This window comes from Anser anser (assembly GCF_964211835.1).
Source record: "Anser anser genome assembly, chromosome: Z".
Classification (NCBI taxonomy): Eukaryota; Metazoa; Chordata; class Aves; order Anseriformes; family Anatidae; genus Anser; species Anser anser.
Genome location: NC_139723.1, coordinates 57,372,219 through 57,395,446, shown reverse-complemented (window position 1 = coordinate 57,395,446; position 23,228 = coordinate 57,372,219). Strand labels below are relative to the sequence as shown.

The 23,228-nt window shown below is 41.3% G+C and overlaps 1 protein-coding gene across 1 annotated transcript in view; it reads right to left on the bottom strand.

Annotated features, from left to right (window-relative positions):
• The window catches only part of GLDC (glycine decarboxylase), a 50,227-nt gene that overhangs the window by 4,576 nt on the left and 22,423 nt on the right, over nucleotides 1-23,228 (bottom strand). Inside the window, exons 5-21 of the mRNA XM_083816590.1 lie at nucleotides 21,229-21,306; nucleotides 20,365-20,512; nucleotides 19,647-19,843; nucleotides 18,556-18,652; nucleotides 17,450-17,555; nucleotides 16,695-16,834; nucleotides 15,890-15,970; nucleotides 15,251-15,348; nucleotides 14,649-14,733; nucleotides 14,516-14,557; nucleotides 13,141-13,283; nucleotides 12,899-12,974; nucleotides 6,689-6,814; nucleotides 5,655-5,804; nucleotides 5,062-5,174; nucleotides 1,613-1,754; nucleotides 419-530 (exon numbers count right to left, since the gene is read on the bottom strand). Coding sequence (XP_083672716.1) covers nucleotides 419-530; nucleotides 1,613-1,754; nucleotides 5,062-5,174; nucleotides 5,655-5,804; nucleotides 6,689-6,814; nucleotides 12,899-12,974; nucleotides 13,141-13,283; nucleotides 14,516-14,557; nucleotides 14,649-14,733; nucleotides 15,251-15,348; nucleotides 15,890-15,970; nucleotides 16,695-16,834; nucleotides 17,450-17,555; nucleotides 18,556-18,652; nucleotides 19,647-19,843; nucleotides 20,365-20,512; nucleotides 21,229-21,306 — 1,934 coding nt within the window. The remainder of the gene's footprint in view (nucleotides 1-418; nucleotides 531-1,612; nucleotides 1,755-5,061; nucleotides 5,175-5,654; nucleotides 5,805-6,688; nucleotides 6,815-12,898; nucleotides 12,975-13,140; nucleotides 13,284-14,515; nucleotides 14,558-14,648; nucleotides 14,734-15,250; nucleotides 15,349-15,889; nucleotides 15,971-16,694; nucleotides 16,835-17,449; nucleotides 17,556-18,555; nucleotides 18,653-19,646; nucleotides 19,844-20,364; nucleotides 20,513-21,228; nucleotides 21,307-23,228) is intronic.

The window sequence follows — 23,228 nt, the reverse complement described above, 5'->3', positions numbered from 1 at the left end:
GGAAAACACACATCCAAAAATTGCTTTGAGTTCTTGCATTGTTATATGGGATTTGGAGAGATTATGGGAGATTTGGAGGACTAATATTGTTGCTTCTGCCTTTTCTACTGTTTCATTAATTTGCTATTAGACTTCAAGGAGAACAATTTGATGTCAAAGTTTATTCCACCTTCTGTCATCATTTCATCTAATTACAAATAGGCATTTTTCTTCTGCTTCCAATTCTTTGTTTCACTGTGGTACCTCCACAGAAGCTGTGTGGCAGGTTATTTCCCTCCTTGTGAACTGCATCAGGTGAAGGCTGAGATATAGCTGCCACACAGCATTACATAAGAACCATACTGCAAGCCAACTTTTACATAGAAGATCATGAAAAAAAGACAGCTTCGTAGCAGAAATCAAGTGTTCCAATACTTGCCTCTTACTCCTCTGAAAAGGATTTTGTAGTGCTTCTCCAGCCTCTTTGCCATGTAGTTTGCATTTAATATAGCAATCTCAGAAGCATGTTTAAGACCCTTTGCTCCCATTGTCTGAAAGAGGAATAACATAAAGAAATAGGTCTAAAAACATTCCCAAGCAATCTAAGTGTGTTCTTGTACTGGCAAACATGATAGACAACAGCACATCAATGCATCTGGCTCGTTTATGGCAGTACACTGCTGTTTTATGTTTCCACACCACACTCGCAGAAAAGCACTGGGTGTTACTTTTGAGAAACAGTGGTACGCATGGCTTGTTGCCTAACAGCATTTGCTGAAAGTAAACAAGCAAACAACCCAAACCTCTCCTCAAACCTAGCAGCTTTGAAATGAACAGAAAAAGAAAGAGAGCAGAACTCACAAATTTCATCAATGGGTTTCTAACTGTACACGCTGCCTGCCACCATCCTTATCCCCAGGGAAAGAGTGCTCAGAGAGCCAACTGAAAGCTGTTTGTGGTGTTTGAACAGCCTGTCCCAGCAGCCCAAACTCTGCTTGCTGCTGTCATGTCACAGATCATACTGTGCATTGACAAAGATCAGAGCCAAATGAACACAGATGCAAACTTATTCCTCTGTTAAGGCACTGCAAGAGGAAAGTACTGGAAATGACCTGTGTTTGGCTTTCTTAATACTGCATTTTGAAGTTATGCCAAAGCAGCCTTCATGGTAGTCTCTTTAGATGGGACAGTTAGGAAAAATATTTATATTTACCATAATTATATTTAATTTTATATTATATTTACCATAATAATAATTACCAGCTTTTAAACATAAAAATTTTAATATCAGAGACAGTGGAGGGGCAAGCCTGACTTCAGCTTTCTTGTATGCTCAGAGTCTACCTGTCTCAAGAATTATTACCAAGAGACAGGATTATTAAGCAGGTTGCATGGATACAACACTACTGCCAACCCTTGTCACATTAGTAATTGCAACAGATGGCAATAGGCAGTTCTACCAGAAACGAGGAGATTCAAAGGATTTAAATAACCTGTGACCATGCAGTCTGTGCAAACAGCTTATAAGAATTGCTCTTAAACCTGTGTATGTGATTCTAGTGGTGGTGGTCCTCAGGCTTCCTGAAACACAAACAGATCTTCAGGTAATACACCTTAAAACAAGTCTACGCACCTTGATATACACCCAGGAAATAGGTAATATAGCACTGGAACCCCAAGGTGCAGCACTGACGGTACCCAAAGGACAGGCATCCTTATCTGTCTGAATTTTGATGACAGGATGGGTAGGCAAGTAGGGAGCCAGATGTTTCTTCCTAAAACAAACACACTGATGTTAGAACTTAACTGTGTGTTACCACTCCTGTACGTTTTCAGCAGTAGCTTCTCGTCACCTTCCTCCTAAACAGAGTCCACCAGACTTGACAGTCCACCACTTCTTCAACAGGAAGTATAGGAGTATAACTGGTAATAACAGTTTGTAAAATGAGTGCGATCTTCTATTGCACAATACTCATGCAACTATCCAAAAGATGATGATTTTTGGAAGGACTAGGAATAAATATTAAATGTTTGTTTAGGAATAAAATTAGTCTAGGATAGATTCATGTTCTTCATCCACCACTTCATTGTTCTGGACTATGTACAATACCAGCCCTCAAAGCCCACAAACTATCTCTGTATTTACTCAAAAGATAGATTGCTGAGCAAGGTCTAGCACACATACTAAAGGGCCAACTACATTATGGCTCTCTACATTAGAGAATCTTTTGATGTTGTGGAACTCCAGGCTGGGAACGATAAGGTTGAATCCCTGTGGGTTAGGATCCGCGGGAAGGCCGGCAAGGCTAGCATCCTGGTGGGGGTCTGTTATAGACCGCCGAACCAGGATGAGGAGACGGATGAGGAGTTTTATAGGCAACTGACAGAAGTTGCAAAATCGTCGGCGCTTGTCCTCGTGGGGGACTTCAACTTCCCGGACATATCCTGGAAACACAACACGGCACAGAGAAAGCAGTCTAGGAGGTTTCTGGAGAGCGTGGGAGATAGCTTCCTGACGCAGCTGGTCAGCGAACCTACCAGGGGTGATGCCCCGCTAGACCTTCTCTTCACAAACAGAGAAGGACTGGTGGGAGATGTGGTGGTCGGAAGCTGTCTGGGGCAGAGTGACCACGAAATGGTAGAGTTCTCTATTCTTGGCGAGGCCAGGAAGGGGACCAGTAAAACTGCTGTCTTGGACTTCCGGAGGGCCGACTTTGAGCTGCTCAGGACGCTGGTTGGCCGAGTCCCTTGGGAGGCGGTTCTGAAGGGCAGAGGAGTCCAGGAAGGCTGGGCGCTCCTCAAGAAGGAAATCGTGATGGCACAGGAGCGGTCCGTCCCCACGTGCCCAAAGATGAGCCGGCGTGGAAGAAGACCGGCCTGGCTCAACAGAGAGTTGCGGCTGGAGCTTAGCAGAAAAAAGAGGGTTTATAATCTTTGGAAAAAAGGGCGGGCCACTGAGGAGGACTACAAGGATGTAGCGAGGCTGTGCAGGGAGAAAATTAGAAAGGCCAAAGCTCATCTGGAGCTCAATCTGGCTACTGCCGTTAAAGACAACAAAAAATCCTTTTACAAATACATCAACGCGAAACGGAGGACTAGGGAGAATCTCCATCCTTTACTGGATGCGAGGGGAAACCTAGTTACTAAGGATGAGGAAAAGGCTGAGGTGCTTAATGCCGCCTTTGCCTCAGTCTTTAGCGGCAATACCGGTTGTTCTCCGGACACCCAGTGCCCTGAGCTGGTGGAAGGGGATGGGGAGCTGGATGTGGCCTTCGCTATCCATGAGGAAATGGTTGGCGACCTGCTACGGAGCTTGGATGTGCGCAAGTCGATGGGGCCGGATGGGATCCACCCAAGGGTACTGAGAGAACTGGCGGAGGAGCTGGCTGAGCCGCTTTCCATCATTTATCGGCAGTCCTGGCTATCGGGGGAGGTCCCGGTTGACTGGCGGCTAGCCAATGTGACGCCTATCTATAAGAAGGGCCGCAGGGCAGACCCGGGGAACTATAGGCCTGTCAGTTTGACCTCAGTGCCGGGGAAGCTCATGGAGCAGATTATCTTGAGGGTCATCACGCGGCACTTGCAGGGCAAGCAGGCGATCAGGCCCAGTCAGCATGGGTTTATGAAAGGCAGGTCCTGCTTGACGAACCTGATCTCCTTCTATGACCAAGTGACGCGCTTGGTGGATGAGGGAAAGGCTGTGGACGTGGTCTACCTTGACCTCAGTAAGGCTTTTGACACCGTTCCCCACAACATTCTCCTCGAGAAACTGGCTGCTCGGGGCTTGGACTGGCGTACGCTTCGCTGGGTTAGAAACTGGCTGGATGGCCGGGCCCAGAGAGTTGTGGTGAATGGAGTCAAATCTGGTTGGAGGCCGGTCACTAGTGGAGTCCCCCAGGGCTCGGTACTGGGGCCGGTCCTCTTTAATATCTTTATTGATGATCTGGATGAGGGCGTCCAGTGCACCCTCAGTAAGTTTGCAGATGACACCAAGCTAAGTGCGTGTGTCGATCTGCTCGAGGGCAGGAAGGCTCTGCAGGAGGATCTGGATAGGCTGGAGCGATGGGCTGGGGTCAACTGCATGAAGTTCAACAAGGCCAAGTGCCGGGTCCTGCACCTGGGCTGCAACAACCCCAAGCAGAGCTACAGGCTGGGAGATGAGTGGCTGGAAAGCTGCCTGGCCGAGAAGGACCTGGGAGTATTGGTGGATAGTCGGCTGAATATGAGCCAGCAGTGTGCTCAGGTGGCCAAGAAGGCCAACGGCATCCTGGCCTGTATAAGAAGCAGTGTGGCCAGCAGGTCTAGGGAAGTGATTGTGCCCCTGTACTCGGCTCTGGTGAGGCCGCACCTCGAGTACTGTGTTCAGTTTTGGGCCCCTCGCTACAGGAAGGACATGGACGTGCTCGAGCGAGTCCAGAGAAGGGCGACCAAGCTGGTGAGGGGTCTGGAGAACAAGTCTTACGAGGAGCGGCTGAGGGAGCTGGGCTTGTTCAGCCTGGAGAAGAGGAGGCTCAGGGGAGACCTCATCGCTCTCTACAGTTACCTGAAAGGAGGCTGTAGAGAGGTGGGGGTTGGTCTATTCTCCCACGTGCCTGGTGACAGGACGAGGGGGAATGGGCTAAAGTTGCGACAGGGGAGTTTTAGGTTGGATGTTAGGAAGTACTTCTTTACTGAAAGGGTTATTAAGCATTGGAACGGGCTGCCCAGGGAGGTGGTGGAGTCACCATCCCTGGAGGTCTTTAAAAGACGTTTAGATGTAGAGCTTAGGGATATGGTTTAGTGGAGTACTTAGTGTTAGGTCGGAGGTTGGACTCGATGATCTTGAGGTCTCTTCCAACCTAGAGAAATCTGTGAATCTGTGAATCTGTGAACATGAAAGTCAAGACTTTGGAATGGACATGAACTTCACCATTCAACAGATCAGCACAGGATTACCTGGAGAAGGACTGAAGCTTACAAACAGAAATACACCTCTCACATTAACAGCTCTGTATTTAAGTAAACTGCCAACCAAAATTCATTAAGGGATTTTGTTTTTTTGTTGATTTATTTTAAAGAAAAAGCTAAGGGAGAGATACTCACACTCCAATTGGTCCCATTCCAGGTCCTCCTCCTCCATGGGGAATGCAAAAGGTTTTGTGAAGGTTTAAGTGAGAGACATCAGAGCCATAATCTCCAGGACGACACAGACCCACCTGTGAAGGGAAAACTGTCTCAAAATACTCTTTACATGCAAACTGATCCCCTGGCATTATAAGACCTGTTACTGCATTCAGAAAAGTACGATGTAAGACATGTTACATATTTTTTTAATTTTCCTTTAACATGATGCATCACAAACAATTATTGGTACTAATACCGTTGTTTTCTTTTCTTTTTTTCTACATGAGGATTTCTTATTCATATCTGAAGAATGCCTTTCACAAAGATTAGACAGTCTAAGCAATTTTCATTGAACAACTCACACAACTTCCAACATACTTCAGGGCAAACTCAGATAAAAGAGCTCTATCATCATCTAGCTTTCACTACAGGTCTTGGAATCCTCACCTCCCCCCACAAACCCTGTGTTATCTTGTAACGAAGTTATGGTCTGAACTGAGTACTGCTGCGCTATTTTTTTCTAGGGAATGTACATTCCCAATTGTAACACATCTGCCGAGGAGATCACATACTTGGGCATTCATGTTTGCTCCATCCAGGTAAACCTGGCCTCCATTTTTGTGAATCAGTTCACACACATCCCCGATCTCCTCCTCAAACACACCGTTGGTGGAAGGGTACGTGATCATGATGGCTGCCAGGTTCTCTTTGTGTTTGTCCACCTGGAGGCAGGGAGGGAGACAAAGGAAAAGGTCATTTCGCTGAGGCTCAAAAGGCTTCTTCAAGACAAGACCTTTACAAAAGCATGTAACTAACGTCATCGGGTGCTTTCTGGGTGAGATGCCCGTCTGTTAGCAGGCAGCCTAAGTCATTTATAGTCAGCAGTAGATACTGGCCTCTTTTCTTCAGCCATACCAATCCGGAAACAGTATTTTCTTAACAGGTCAGAATTTTAAATTGCGGAAAAAAGCATGATATGAAAAGACAAAATAGCCACTCCTCAGAGACCTTAAAACAGGCCAGGTGAAACGCTTATCCTTCAAGGTAATGTGATTCAAAGACCATCCCCCTACTTTCAGCAATACAGTTTCACTACTACCATAGAAACCTGCTCAAATACGTATTTTCAGAAGTGTGTCCTGCTAATCCACTGGATTCCCAGGATTCACCTGCAGCCAATCCACTCGAAAATGTGAAAAAAGTTGCCTAGCAACACCCTCCCTAGCAGAGGTGTCCTTGAATTTCACCAAATGAAGGCTAAAGTGCAGCTTCAAATGCTTCAGTCTCACGAGCATGCTCCATTCATTTCAAATCCTAAACGTAGATGAAAATGTTCAGCTGTAAAAGAGCCTACTGTGTGGAAAGACTCACTCAGCCACTCCTGCACAAAAGATCCTCAAATTAGAGGAAAGCTCACAAGTGTCACATCTTGTGTGTGAGTGAGAAAAAAAAAAAAAGAAAGAATTTCTCATTCTTTTCAAGCATGTATTCCCTGTTTTTGCCCTATTTTCTTTCAAAAGAAAATCTGATTCAGCTGCCAAAACTATCACCTGTTAAGGAGAGGGAGTGTTCCTGTCCTGAACACTAAAGCTGATTAAATACTCACCATTGCTTTTAAATGGGAGATATCAATGCTTCCATTTTTATCTACTTCAATTGGTTGAATCTTCATCCCTGCCATCTGTGCACTTGCTGGATTTGTACCATGAGCAGATCTAGGAATAAGGCAAACCTTGGAAAGAAAAAGAAATAGGGTCTAAAGTATAGCTAGTTATAAAAATCTTAAAGTATTATGGTCTATACCCAGCTCCAAATCATTATCAAAGTTTTTAAAAGGAACACTAAGGACAATTTCACCAGCAAATTGCCACTTGCACTGAAGGATACAACAGTTTTCTTTGAAGAAAATCCATACAGGTAGCAACATCAAAATACCCCTTAGGAAAACAAAGTTTCATTTGCCATATAAATCATATCTAGGAATGTATTTCCACAACATTATTTCAGAAACATTTAATATTCTTTCCTTCCCTCTCACTTATATTTTTAAGACTAATTACCTTTTTATTTTTACTTATTTGTTTTACAATAATCAAGTAATCAGCATCCGGTTTCAAGTATACTGACTTGAAAGGAAAAACTAATTCCAGCTTTCCACAATATCTCAACTGACATCCAAAGTGTTTTCTTCTCTATTATGTTGAAAAGAAAAATTTAGACTGAAATATTCCAGTTACGGATAAGAAGTTTCAGACAGCTACTTACATCCTCTATACAGTTCAGTTAAAAAAAGTGAGAGAGAAAAGTGCTTTTCCTTAAATAAATGTTGGTTCTTACCAGTGACAACTAGGAAAATGGAGCTCAGAATGTTTCTAGACATTTACTAGGAACTCCACCTATTCTAAAGTCAATAAATATACCTTCAAGGATTAATTTAACAAAGTTTATTAAGTTACTCAAACTTAGCTGCATTAAATTGCTGGCAGTAAGGTTTTTTGGTTGATTGGTTGGTTATTGTTTGATTGGTGTAATGAAGAACTGCATCGTAACCTCTATCTCATGCTCCATGGAGACGTTAAAACAAATGTCAATTACTTTAAACGCTATTTCAATTAAGTAACCACTTGATCTCAGCAGATGGCTATTTTCTCTTCTTGCAGTGAAACATCAGTGTTTTACTGTGCAGCTGTGCCAAAAAGGAAGTACAAAGATCCCAGCTCCAGGGGCAGGATGCACTGTGGTACATCTGTGGTAATTTCAATGGTGCAGAAGAAATGTTAAATGAGTTTAGACTGCTACCCAGTCTTGCTGGATTGTATCTGCAGCTGCTGGGTACAGGGTACAGAAGTTTTTGATTAGGCAGCAAAGCAGATGTTGTGAGCTGTCATTTAATGCAAGTATTATTTTTCCAGGAGAGGGCACCAAAGCCAAATGAGGCTGACTAAAAGAGGTTTGATCAGCTGTTTTACTTTCATAAGCTGCAAGCAAACAAACAAAACCCAACTAATCTGTTAGCACACATCCCATCTGCTTTGGAGAGGAAACTACTGAGAACACCTCTAACTTTCTATAACCTGGCCAAAATGTGTGTGAAATGAAGCTGATCTGAACAGGCACAGGCACTAATTCACAGAAAGTGGCAAAGCTGTAGTGTTATGTATTAAACATCGGAGTAGTTCAAATCAGTACAATAGTGATATCTGATAACAGTGACTCTAACCTTAAGTGCTTCAGACCTTCTGTTGACTCTTCATGTATCTGGAGCAAAGATTAGGCTGCCTACCAGCACTGTCATACCTGTCATACAATCATTCTCTTTTGACTACCACTTTAGCTTTCTAAATGTCTACACAACTCTTTCTTTGCATTGAGTATATAACAGCCCTCACGATGTGGAATATAGATAAAAGAATCACTAGTTACTTGTACTTCTTACATCAAAGATGAAAAACTTGACTTTAAAATAGTTTAACAAAAGCATTGCTACATGGCAGGTTGAATAAGTGTTGTAGACAACAGCAGTGCTAGAATTATGTCCCTTCTGTGCAGTTAATCTTGGTATTTCTGAGCGTAGAACGACCACAGACACACGGAGAAGCCCAAGGACCATGCACGGAATAAGAGAAGCAGCAAAGCATACATAGGTAATCAGAAGATAACTAAGAAATACATTTTCAATCTAACTCACTTCCTGCTGAGTTAAAGTACTCATAAAACAAAGCCTATAACTGCAAGAATGGCTGATTTCCAGGAAGCTTGTGATCTGGATCCAGCAAAGTAACAAAGAATGAGTTAGTAGTCACTATTCTATTTTAAGCAGTTTTCTCACACAGAAGTGACAGTCTACAGGAGGTTGGGACAACTATCCTTCCATTTTGAGAAGGAGAATTCGTTCCAACGCTGAGTGTAAAATTAAGTTCAAAAAATAAGGATATCATTGCATTAAGGACTTTTTCCACAGAACCACAGAATGGTTGAGGTTGGAAGGTACCTCTGGAGATCATCTAGTCCAACCCCAACCACTGAAATTCAATTCTATGAGTGGGCGAAAGAGAAATATCTAACTAATCTCAGATTCCCAGGAAGTCTTTGATGTGGTCCCAAAGCCAAAGTCCTTAAACTAATTTCCTACAGGGTAAGTGGAAAGGTCCACATGGGTAAATACTTTGATAAAATACTGGAATGAAAGAAAAAGGTAAATGGTCAGTTTTTACTGTGGAGAAGGGTCATCGAAATAGGACACTAAATACCTGTGGTGCTACCCTAGCACTCAACTTGGTCATAACTAGTTTGGAACAGAGATGAACAATGAAGTGTCAAATATCCTGTTAATAAAAAATTACCCAGGACACTAAAAAACATGATTGCATAGTTGAGAATAGAAGCCACGGTACTGAGTAATGGCATGAAAACAAACTATTCTGGACACAGACAAGAAAACAAACCTTATCACTACAAAACCTGGACCGTAGTTTTGAAATTCATACCTAAAACCTATAGCCTTTCCTGCAGGCATCACAGATTGTTCAGAAAGCACCTAAAAAACAATATTAAACTCTTCCTTTCGAATTTTTCAGATAGAACTGTCTGCCATTAAATGTCAAAAAAGAATTATCTTTAAAGAAAACTCCTTATAGAACTACTAAAGGGTGAGTGAGTCCTGATGATCACTCCTTGTCTCTCCAATAGACGAATGAAACTTTTGGATGGTAGCCAGGGAGTCCTGGTTGGTGCAATACTGTCATTTGTCCACTGTCACAATATCCATCAACACCAGATGTCCTTCGACCCACAACTGAGAGGCCAGGCAAGGTACACAATTGTCCACTTTAATTTTCTGTGTTCACTGCGGCTACACCAAAAGCCCACCAGTACCTCCTTGGGCCCATAAAGTACCCTCCCATGAGGTAGCCCTATGCCAGGGACCCACACAGCCTGCGGGGCTGCCACAGTAGGATGCTTCTGACACTTTTTCCCTGTTATGTCCACCTTACCCTCCAATACAGACAATTTTTGACATATCCCTGTCACTCCACAAATCCAGATGGATCCCGCCCCCTCACATCTTGACAGTACATTAGTACACTATGCACTAGTGCCCACCGAAACTTTACAGCCCTCCGGATTCTGTGTGCCAGGCCACCGAATGGAATTACAGGCCAGCAAGCTTCGTTGTCCCTTTCCTTCTCCTGGCCAGAGGCAGGGGCCCTCTGCTGCTGGCTAGAGCTTCATTCTCTGACTCCTTTGGTGTCAGGCAGAAGAGGATACATTTTCAGCCCTTACTATGTATCTGAGGGATTGACAGTTGTCTTCTATTGTCTTGGCCTGAACTGGTGCAGTAACCTACTTGGATGACCTCTTATAAGCAGCTGTCTTCCCCTGCAGTTCAGACACATGGGCTCTTAGCTACAAGGTGGGCGCACTGTCCTTCTTCCACCTGTCCTCTCATGTCACACAGGAAGAACCAGATGGTGCCATACAGCAGGCACCTGGGTCTCCATCTCTATCTGGCAGGTGGAGGCTGACTCCTGGGGCACCCTGACAACCCAGATGCTGCCTGTGATGAGAAGGAATGACAGGAATTCTTCTTGAAACACTAGAGTCAGCAGGACAGTCTCTTCTTCACTGTTGGTGTCTCAAGGTGTGGCTAGTCCATCATTACCAGGGTGCTGGTGTACAACACCAGTGCATTTTTCACAGGTCTCCTCCACATTGCCCTTGTGTACTGGAAGCAATCCAGATCTTCACGGAACTGGATGTTTTCCAGGTGAGTGTAGTCCACCTTCACCACTAATTCTCTTAGATTCTGAACAGCTTCCTCTGCAGTGGTCCATTTGCCTCAGTAAATGACAATATTAACCCTGAGGGAACTCATTGCCTTCACAATCAACAGGAACTGCCTCTGGAGGCTGTGGATTATCACTTCTCTTAAGGTTTCTTTGTAGATTCCCCAACCCCTGGCAAGGGATCCCAACTGCTGGGCTTCTCTCCCCTCAGTTCCTGACTGTCACCCCCAGCAACCAGGGCAGCAATATGCTCACCTGACTGGCAGCCATTATTTTTCCGCAAATCTCAAAGACTGCTCAAGATTAGGAACTGTATGGTTTCCATCTACTGACTTCTATCACTTCTTCCTCCTGTTCCCTTGCCAAAAGGCTGGCTTCCTGATCAGGCCCTTCCTCCTCCCTTATTAAATGATGGTACATACCTGTTGACCTCCACTTCCAGTGTTTCTTTTTGACTACTGGTGTGATTACTGTAATTGGGGTTTGGATCCCTGTCTGAAACTTAGTGCCCTCAGATGTAGCAGCCTGTGTTCCCCTGCTGCTCTGATGGTGCTAGTCAGAGGCTTGATAGGCACAGACCAAGCCCCAGAACTGTACTAGGAGCTGCTGGAAATGGGACGGCACGCCTGTTCGGTTTTAAAATCCCAAGTTATCAGAGGCGATAGCAGCACCAAGCACCTGGCCAAATCCTCCCACACACAATGCCACCGATGGTTCAGACTTCTTGGGGTATATTTCTCTGTCACCTCAAGAAGTTGTTCACTCTTACACCAGCACCAGACAAGGTTCCACATGCACAATAACAAGTCAACAACGCTAAATAATGGGATCAAACACCTGACATAAGGATGTACCAAAAAAAAAATTCAGGAGCCCATGCAAGAAAGATGGACAGGTCAGCCTCAGAGGAGGAAAGGGAGGTGTAATCCCTCATCCTCTCCACAAGATAGCTCACTCAGCACAGGAACAGCATCATTCCAGGGACATATGCCAGCCCAAGCACATGGCCATTGCTTTTATCAAAATGTTCCCAGGTACAGCAAAATAAAAGTGACAAACAGCACAGCAACTGCAAGGTCTGAAAACAGCCATTAAAAAGCCCTGGACTCTAGTATACAGTAAAGCAAGCAAGCTCTGAGACCTTAGGAGCCTTCCAATAAACAAATTGGCATGCTCAGATCAAAACAATAATTACCTTAGCTCCACGCTGGGCACCAAAAAGTTCTGTGGTGTGTTGACTTGGCCAATAGCCAAACACCCACACAGCTGCTCACTCACTTCCCTCTCCCGTGGGACAAGGAAAACAGAGGTAAGGTGAGAAGATGCATGGACTGAGATAAAGATAATTTAATAGGGAAAAGAAAAGCTGTGTGCACAGGCAAACCAAAAGGCAGAATTCACTCTTTACTTTCCATCAGTAGGCATATCTTTAGCCAATTCCCAAAAAGCAGGGCCTCAGCATCTTTTCTCGGTTGCTTGGGAAGAAAAATGCCATAACCACGAACTTGACCCTTCACCTTCCTTTGCCTGAGCTTTTATTATTAGATATGATGTTATATGGTGTGGAATATCCCCTTGTCTGTTGGGGTCAGCTCTCCTGGCTTTGTACCCTCCCAGCTTCTTGTCCACCCCTAGCCTACCCACCTGGGGAAGGGGTGCAGGGCAGAGTGGGACAGAGAGAGAGCCTTGACACTCTGTAGGCAGTAGACAAAACACTGGTGTGTTATAATCAAAACACTGCACCATATGGGCTGCTGTGAAGAAAGTTAATTCCATCCTAACCAGACTCAGTGAAGAGCCAGGCCATTTGATGAAGTCTCCTTTCCTCACTCCCACTGCCTTTACAGTCGAATAAGACTTAAGATGATACACATGGCCTGTGAGGGAAGCAGGGAATACTGAATGCTTGTCATGGATAAGGATAACACAACCTAGTTTCTTCTGTCCTGTGTGAGTCCTAGTTGCTGAACCAACTCTCCTGTCTACACTTTCCACCCAAAGTTCTTCCCAATACAAGTGTTGACACTTACACTTCGATGACGTTCTCCTTTTGCATTTAAATAAGCTTTGATTGCAGCCAAACCTGCATACTCTCCTTGGGCTCCACTGCAAGAGGAACACAAAGACTGTTATGGAAGCACATGAACTAGAATGGACTAGCACTCACTTGAAGCTTCAGAATTTCTCTGCCAGTTTTGTCTTGCATATTTTCCTTAGAGGTAAGCTTTTGAAGTCCATGTAAAAAAGTAAATGTTCAGAAAAAAAATCCTACCTGTTTGGTTGGAAGGAGATTTTGTCATAACCAGTAATCTCACACAAGTCCTTCTCTAAGTCCTTGAAAAGCTGCTGATACCCTTGGGCTTGATCCAAGGGCACAAAGGGGTGGATGTTGGCAAATTCCTTCCATGAAATAGGCTACCACAAAAACAAACAAACAAACAAAAAAACAAAGCATGAGCTGTAAATTCTGAAGATAACTCTGTTTTGTTGTTAAACTCTATGAAGGAAAGAAGCTGCCCTGTGTTCAAATACAGACCAAATACTTCTTGTGTAGCAATACAAGTTCCCAACTGCTGTGAACGATGATTTCCAATAACATATTTTTAACATTTAGAAGATGTTTAAAACCCTTAGTTTTTCCTTTTTGGTCACTTACACTTATGTACAGCTGTGCAATCACAGGGCAAAAAGAAAGGAGTCATAAAACAGTACATAACATTGTTTGACACAGTTTTGTTGCTTTCCATTTTAATACACAAATTAAAAAGAAGTGAAGGGTAAGGACATACATAGAAGAGATTAAGAGAAAGGGGACATAAGAAATCTAGCAAACGAGCAGCAACAGGGAGAGAGCGAAGAGGATCAAAAACCATTCAGCATTCAAGGCTAGCTAAGGCTATGCTTCAGTTGATATCTGCTGTTAAAGATGAAGACAGCCAAAGACTCCAGCTCCTCACCTCAGGAAAAGTAAAACCCTCCTATGAAACAGTAAATTGTCAAAGAGACAAAAATTGTTTCTTTTCATGTTTCTGAGGATTTTACTGTAAGATTTGTAAAGCATCTAGAAGCTAGGTCCTGCAACACCACACAAGGGAACAGGACTGTGATACATAGAATCATAGAATGTCCCAAATTGGAAGGGACCCATAAGGATCACCGAGTCCAACTCCTGGCACCACACAGGTCTACTCAGAAATTCAGACCATACAATTGAGAGCATAGTCCAAATGCTTCTTAAACTCCAGCAGGCTTGGTGCCGTGACTATGTCCCCGAGGACCCTGTTCCACTGCATGACCACCCTCTCGGTGAAGAACCTCTTCCTGATATCCAGCCTGAACCTCCCCTGTCACAGCTTGACTTCATTCCCTCAGACCCTAATACCTAATTCCAAAAGGTACTTTCCTATTTTTTTTTCCAAATGTAGCCTTCAAAGCCAATCTCCTCATTTTGCTGCATTCCTTCCATGCTTCTTGAAGCTTTTTTTTACTAGCAGTGGACAAAGACAATGCCATTAGTGACTTCTGAAACTGCTTCCTCAGCTGCAGTTCTACACCAAAACCACCCTCTACCTCTAAAGTCTACAGTGACACTGGCTACATGATTTATGCATGTGGGTTTCAAGTAAGACAGTATTACTGCAACTTACTGCAAGTTCAGCTGAACTATTGAGCTTCATTGTACAGGACCCCTAAAATAGAAACACATTTGTCAGTACATATCAAAATACATAAATACATAACTATTTTTTTTCTCTTTTTCTCTTTTTGGTAAATACTTACCAAAGGAATCATGCTGTGAACAAGGGAAATATCTTTGTTTTCTAATCTCTTCATGTACCGTACGATATTTGTTTCGGAGTGATAGCTGGAGGACACAAAATGCAGTGTTAAGGCAAGCAGACTGGCTCTACCACCCAGCTGATCTGTACTCTAGCACAAGAAAAGCCATAAAAAAAAAGAATTAAGACAGCAGTGGTAAGAGTAGCCTTCCACTTTTAATTGTTAGTATTTATTAGGTACTTATTTCAAATCATAACTTTATGCTTGCTAAGAGCAATGTGGATGGAAAACTATTATCATTTGCTCAGAAATGCTATCACCAGATGTGGAAAGTAGGGGTTCAAGTAAGCCTGCCAATACTATGTCCTCAAATAATTGCTTGTACAGTGTACCAGACTAATGAAAACATACATACCTCATGTGACCATGAGTACAACTTTGATCATTTAAAAGTTGTATAAAAAAGCTACTAAACAGATTTCAGATTAACCAGTGACTGAATACAGATGCAAAATTGTCCTCAACTGACCCTCAGTACAAATTTTGACAGGAGATACTATTACATTCCATTAAAATATCAAATTTACAGCAATTTCACAAACCTGTTGAAAACCTGATGGGTCAAGAATTTGGAAGTTCTCTTAAATGGGGTGCTAAGGATGCCTTTGGTTTCCTCGCCCATACCTTCAGCAATTAGTTCCTTTGACACACAAAAAAAATTGAAGTCAAATATTTTCATAGTCACTTTTGATCAGAATTAACTTATACTAGCAGCTTACCACCAGCTTTAGTTATTTCTTTAGGTAAAAGCACTTTATTAGCATACGTATTTTATATATCTAGCATACCAACAATATCATATTAAAACTGGTATAGAAGTGTCAGTAGCCCTTGTCTTGAAAGTAGTGCTGCTAGTTGTTAATTATATGCAAATAAAATTCCAGTGGTAGTGAAGCAACTGACCATGTCTTATAGCCTTCAAAAGGCAAGTAACAGACTAAACGCAGGGTATCTAAGCTGACCAAAAGAATTAAGTATCATAACCAGAGAATGGCATTATTCAGTTACATAAATCAGTGTCATTTTATCCTGCTTCTTTCTGTAAGACAGCATTTGAAATTGCCAATAATTAACAAACACGCCATACAGACACCCACTATCCCAAAGTACAGTTTTACTTTTCACTGAATTTCTGAAACATTCAGATTAAGTTCATGCATATGATCTGCCTATCTACTTACAGCTGAAGACTCGCAACCAAAAATCCATAATATGTCATCTAGGTCTTTCTCGCTTACAGTTTCATCAAGTGATACTCCAAGCTACAGATAAAAGAAACAGTAATTAGTCAAAGTTCTCATTTCCAGAGCATACTGTATTTGTTCTTGTCAAGAAAAAGTATTCCAGAAACACCAGTGAAAAGAACACAACACGACACAACACCCAATTACATGCAAATTTCATGTCATTTTATGCAATAGATACATACATTTTATTTACATATAATTTCCTGTCTTTCCCTTTCTAAACTATCCAGGCTGGATGGATCACATCCAGATCACATAAAGACTGTGACTTCACTCCTGACATTACTAAGTGTTTTCCATTTAACAGAGAAATCTCCCATTTTGCTAGACTGCTCTTTTCCCCCGTTCCATTTTAAAGAATATACTGGAGTTTGTGAAGTACTTAGGGCCTACCAACATGCAGTTTAGATTTCGATCTTTGTCTTCAAATACTGCCAAAGGACCTGAATTTTGGAGGTCATTTTGCATGTCATTGCTAAGTTTATTAAGGACTATACTCAGCTCTTAGTGGCATATTTAAATAATTAGATAACCTTTTAAAATAAGCATAAATGAAAATATAGTAAGTTTTAATTATTAAAAAAAAAAAACTTGATTCTTTATATTATCTTTATAATTGATATATCTGAGCAAATTACAGTAAATATTTAATAATTCTATTCTGTGTAGCACATTATGAATAGAAACAATGCAAAAAAGTAATGATATACTATTTAGGAAAGGTTATGGAGTTGCTTACTCTGCCATCACTATAAATGCGAAAATTTATCTTTCTAAGAGCTGCCCTGTCCAAAACCTCTTTGACTGAGCATCCACACGTGACTGTCAAAGTATCAAAGAACAGATCATGGTGCAGTTTATGACCAGCTCTCCTGAGACCTATAAAAAACAGTAAGTTAATTCTATTAGATGCTGTACAAAAGTATTATTGCTTACAAAGTATTTGCATAGCAACACTACATCTATCTCACAAGTAAATGTTTTTACACAATAAAGAGAGATATTCCCCTTGTGTACAGAGCAGTGAAATCATCAGCTTTTTAGAGAAATATCACTGTGCATGAAATATGTCTAAATCAGATTCAGACCTAATTAATAACAGAATGAATCTACAGAAGATCTTTCTGATGAGTCAGATTTGTAATATATACTGCAGAAGAACTGGTATATGAATGGTACAAGCTCAAAATCTCAAGACCAGAAAGAAAAATCTTGCTACACAAATGGATATTAATTATCATGGTTTTTGCCATAAAGTTTAGACGCTTAATGATTTTCACAAGTGGCAAGCGGTCTTCCAGCTGAGCTTGCAAACAAAGCATGGATAACTGTAGCGATCCCTTCCCAACTCCCAGTGTTCCAGTTCTGCATAGCTCCTTCTGACAGCAATGATAATCATGCCAGTTAAAAAAACAAAAAAACACCAAAAAAAAGTTTCTTATTTAAGAAAATATAAGGATTTAGGAACAGTGTCTGCAATCATTAAAGACTCACCTTCAGCCAGGATTAAAGTAGCATTGTGTACCCGTCTTGCAATATCCCTTAATCCATCAGACCCATGGTAGACACCAAACATGGCTGCCATATTAGCCAGAAGTGCCTACAATCCAAATACAGGTTAGTATTTTTTTTATTAACAAATATTACTTCATGTTAATTTAGCACAAAGTTTCTTTAGTACCCAGAAAAACCACATGTCTTCAGCTGATGTAATACTTTTATTATATACTGTCCAAAAAATTAAAGGTGAGAGAGACAAAATGTATTCATAAAACTGTAGACACTGATTATGAACTTAATGCCCTTTGAAATTTAACTGTGTCAGTAATTAACATGAGCTTAAATTCAATTACCGCTACAAAGAAGTTTGAAGAATTGCAAGTAAAACTAGGCTTGTAAAAAAAAAATCATTGTTTAATATTGCTATAAAAAATTTATGAAACATCTCATAAATACTAAATAATCAGTTAATAATAACAATCCCTCCTCACAACAAGGCACAACATTGAACAATACATTGATAGAAATAGAATACGTTTATAAACTTGTTCAGATGAAAGTCAGTGGAGGCATGTTGCAAATAACTATTTCAGATAATTACTGATTTAATCATGGTATTTTACTGTAAAGAGAGCTTTTGGACAGTGTAGTGTTTTTGTATCAAATCACATGTTCAAATTGTCATGACTTATATTTTTGCCTAAATACTTTTTGAATTTCAAAATGGATTCTTTTATTTATTTATTTTTGCCTTGAATGGGTAATCTTGGATGATTAGAGACAGATTTTCTAAATAAATTCATTTGGAACACAGCATTACTCAGTGAAGTTCACCCGATGGGACAGATGGACTTATTCAGAACTAGGGCCTTTTTTTTTTTTAAAGGAAACAGATGTTAATTTATCTTCTTTTCAAGAATGGTTCAATTTTTTCAACAGATTTGACACATATATGCAAGCAAGCATATTTCAACTTTCTTTCTTTTTCTAGTAAAAACTCTCAGAAGTAAAGCTAACGCAAAGTACCGTGGTGTTAGGACGACAACCATACGGTTCCATTCATTCATTTTCAATATTAAAAGCAAAGCATGACAAGTTACCTGCGCTGTGCAGATGTTGCTTGTAGCTTTATCTCTCCTGATATGCTGTTCTCGTGTCTGTAAAGCCAGTCGGTAAACTTCCTTTCCATTTGCATCTCTAAGTCACAAATGAAAATGTTTCTGTTACTTCAAAATGACAGCAAATTAAGAGATCAAGCTCTATGCATGTTAACTTTGACTGTCCTCAGAACAGTGCCGGAGGGAATAAAACAGAAATCAGGATAGACATCAAACAGAGAGACTAAGGTCTCTAGCTTTCTGTTTACATCACGACTGGCAAATCTGTCCAGTCAAGTATAGTGCACAGCAAGTTTTCTAAGCATGCAACACCAAAACGTGGTATTTGCCTTAAAGTGCCACAAATTATTCAACTGTTTTAACTGAATATAACCCGTAACTTATTTTGCACACTGGTAAGGAAACATCTTTTCTAATGATACCCAGTAATAGCATGCAGAGTTTGTATATAAAAACAACCTGCCCAACAAAGCTGTATGAGATAACTGAAAGGGCTATGCCCAGTCCGTCCTTCAAAAGGTCCTTTTGTAGGGCTTCTAACACACTGAAACTGGAGAAGTAAGAGCCAGTCTAATGACCTTTACGACAGTGAAAACCTTCAGAACAGCTTCAAAAGGAAAAGGATGAACTCTATACATATATATAAATCTATATATGTACACATGTGGGGTTGTGAATGGCTAGACTACTTCCCTCAATTCACTGTATTTTCTACTTCTTCCTACCTATGTTTTTGATGACGATGTCAGAGAAAGAGCTATAACAGTACAGAACAGGCAGAATAACTTAGTTTGCAAAGCCTCATGCCATCACAATTAATCCTCTCTGCTGTGTAGGTTATTTCTTCACCCTAAATGGCAGCAAGCACTTCAGGCAGGTCACATCATCATTCTACACAAATGCAATTCTCTTCCTAAAAATTGAAGCCAACCATTGCTCTTCTAGTTTTCAACAAAAAAGGTGTTAGTTACAACGAGATGATCAGATGTTATTCATATTGACTGTGCAAGATGGTCCACAGATGTTTCATGCAGATCTTTCCTAAAGAGATGATCGCTGAGGGGAGCAGTTACCTTGTGACACCAACCATCCTGCCCGGCATCATTCTCACTAGATTTTCCTTGACAGCAAAGAATGCTGCATGGGGTCCCCCATAGCAGAGCGGCACACCAAATCTCTGGGAGCTACCCAGGACAACATCTACTCCAAACTCCCCAGGAGGCTTCAGAATACAGAGAGCCAGAAGATCAGTAGCACAGCAGGCAAGAGTCTGAGAAGAGAAGTGCACAGAGCAGTCAGCCTCTTCTCTGAAGGAGTGGTGTTTGCATGGGAGCTGGGTTTGAACAAGGTACACTTTCAAACAATTTCATATCTCTTGCACAGCACTGAAGTGTAATGGTAACCTTCACACAGTATCTCATGTAACTGTTTCTATACCTATGGCTGTTTTATGCATCAGAGTGAAATCTAATGATTGACAGGACAATGACGTGACAGGACAAGGGGGAATGGGCTAAAGTTGCACCAGGGGAGGTTTAGGTTGGGTATTAGGAAAAACTTCTTTACTGAAAGGGTTGCTAGGCATTGGAATGGGCTGCCCAGGGAGGTGGTTGAGTCACCATCCCTGGAGGTCTTTAAAAGACATTTAGATGTTGAGCTTAGTGATATGGTTTAGTGAAGGACTTGTTAGTGTTAGGTCAGAGGTTGGACTAGGTGATCTTGGAGGTCTCTTCCAACCTAGACGATTCTGTGATTCTGTGATTCTAATGAGACAAGTAACATTTGTTTTACCCCATTCTGATGAGCTCTTTCAACAAGTTCAGAAAAGTCTTCCACCTTCCCCTCAGTGTCTGGATACTGAAATAATACTCCGCTGACATCCTTTCCACTGAAATCCATCTCATGGGGTAATTTGAGCTCAGTAATAACACCTGTATAACTGGAAAACAAAACCATGTACAATAAAATGTATTCAAACCATTACCTGCCTTGAAGTGATATTTAATATGATGTTTTCATGGACTTAGAACATTCTTTTCTTTAACATTCAAAGAACTGAAGCTGCTTGGCATCACTAAACACTGAGACTGTTTCATGTCATGGTATATAGTACTGCAGAATAACTGCATTTGATATCATCATCAAATAAGCAACAGAGGAGAGCAGAGGATGCCTAACCTATTTGATATCAACATCTTCCTGCTTTAATTAGCAAGTTTAACTTCGGGAACCAAGTAATATTTTTAGAAGACGGTTACCTCAAGCTATAAACTTAAAAGGGATTTATCTTTCATTAAAAGAGAAGTTTTACTATCTAGGCTTAATCATTTCTAAATTAAGTTACATCTAATAAAGGATGACCAGACTGAATTCAAAAACCAAATGTATGTATTTTCACAAAAAGTTAAGCAAAAAATGAAACATTTTGTTGTTATCATATGTTTAGTCTCCTTTTAAAGATCTTGAATTACTTCACAGTAATATTTGAATGGAAAATTAGAAGCAATGCCAAATGTTAACAGATTTCTGCTTCCATTTTGCTAAGAAAGCATAGTCCTATATTCCAAGCATGTTAAGTATAGAGTGAAGAGGTGTAGGTGAAAAGTGATTCAATGTAAGTGAAAATATATGGTAGAAAATGGAGAGTAACATTACTTGGCTCTAGTTTGGACCACTGCTATAGTCTGAGGGTGGCATCGGGAATCTACATAGAACTTCCTCCTTTTGTTGTGCCTGTTACAAAGAAAAGGGAAAAAAGAAGAGATACATATTAAGAATGTATTATTTTCCATGGAAGTAAAATTAATTGGTTTTATAAATGTGAGGTTTTTTTAAAGTAAAAACACAGTTGTAAATTTGGGTTATCATAACTGGATAAGTATGTGATTGAATGAGTGTTCTAGTCAATTTAGAACAACAAAGTTCATTGCAGATACTCAACTGAGATTCACATGTGACAAAAATTAAGAGTGGCTACCAAACAGAATTAGGAGCCAACTAAAACAGCTGCAAGAATGCCTCTTGTCCTGGTTTCAGCTAGGATAATTTTCCTCTTGGTAGCTGGTATGGTGCTGTGTTTTGAATTTAGGATGAGAACAATGCTGATAACATGCTGATTCTTCAGTTGCTGCAGAACAATGCTTAGACTTAGCCAAGGATTTTTCTGCTTCTCATGCTGCCCTGCAAAAGAGGAGGTTTGGGGTGCACAAGAAGCTGGGAGGGGACAGAACCAGGACAGCTGACCCAAAGTAGCCAAAGGGGTATTCCATACTACGTGACATCATGTTGAACAATTATTATGGGGTTACTGGCTGGGGTGGGGGGCATATGGGGTTGCTCAGGGTCAGGCTGGGCATCGGTCAGCAGGTGATGAACAACTGCATTGTTCATCACTTGCTGTGTACATTCTGTTATTAGTATTATTATTATCATCATTATCATTATCATATTTATTTCTCTTCATTTTCTGTCCTATTAAACTGTCTTTACCTAAACCCATATACTTTTACTTTTTTCCTGATGATTCTCTCCCACACGCCACTAGGAGGGGGCAGAGAAGTGAGTGAACGGCTGTGTGGTGTTTAGCTGCCTGCCGGGTTAAATCACACCTCTACACACACATACTCTTATAAAGAAATACAATTTTGTTTTTTAATACCTAAGTTTCCCCAGATAACCGGACAGGTGCTATTGAAAGACTAAAATACAGCCTAGCATAATAGCTTGGTTTTCCCCAGTTAAAAAAGCATAATTTTATGTCAGACTGATGTTTTGAACAACTGAATAATTGCATCACAATCTCATCTGTGTAGCATCCTTCTTGATTATACAGACCTGCAGAGACCTTCAATAGTCTCTCTCAGACTTCATTTAATTTGCTTTTAATTCATCTCAAATAACCCTACAGCACAGTTCCCTGAAAGCAGATTTAGATATACCAATAACACTTTCGCTTTTAGCAACTCATGACAGACATACACTGCTGTTGTTTATAAGCTCATTTCAACCGCTGGTTGAAAAAAATCATTCACGTCTTCAGTGTTCGTGGACACCAGAAATTCATGCCACAGACTGTTAGGTTATAGGATAAAAGATAAGGGAACACTGAGAGGCCACAGCAGGTGGGGGAGCCCCAGCATACGCTGTCCCAGGCCCACCACAGGAGCCACCAGCCTGCCAGAAGCCCACCTCCACAGAGGAGCACAGGGGCACACAGGAGGGTGGGAAGCCAAGCTGAAGGCTCAGAGGAAAGGACACCCTGCCCGGGCTGTCCCAGAACCATGGGACATTATCGGATGCTGGGGAGAACACTTCAGGATTGACCAGGGATTATTATGGGATGTTAAGGGGAGGAAAGGCAGGAAAAGGGATATATGTAAGTGATTAGGGGAGGAACAAGTGTGGAAAAAAATGGAGGGATAAGGTGATAAAAAGGGACAGTTGTATATAAATGGTTACTGGTGGATGCATTTGACTGGCCATGCCATGGTCCCAGTCAATACAGTTTGTCCCTTCTTCTTGTTCATAGAGTCATAGAATCACTAAGGTTGGAAAGGACCTTCAAGATCATCCGGTCCAAACATACCCCTACTACCAATATCTACCAATTCCTTTCAAATTTTCTGTGGGTGAGGGACTCTGTTTTGGGGTGTGTA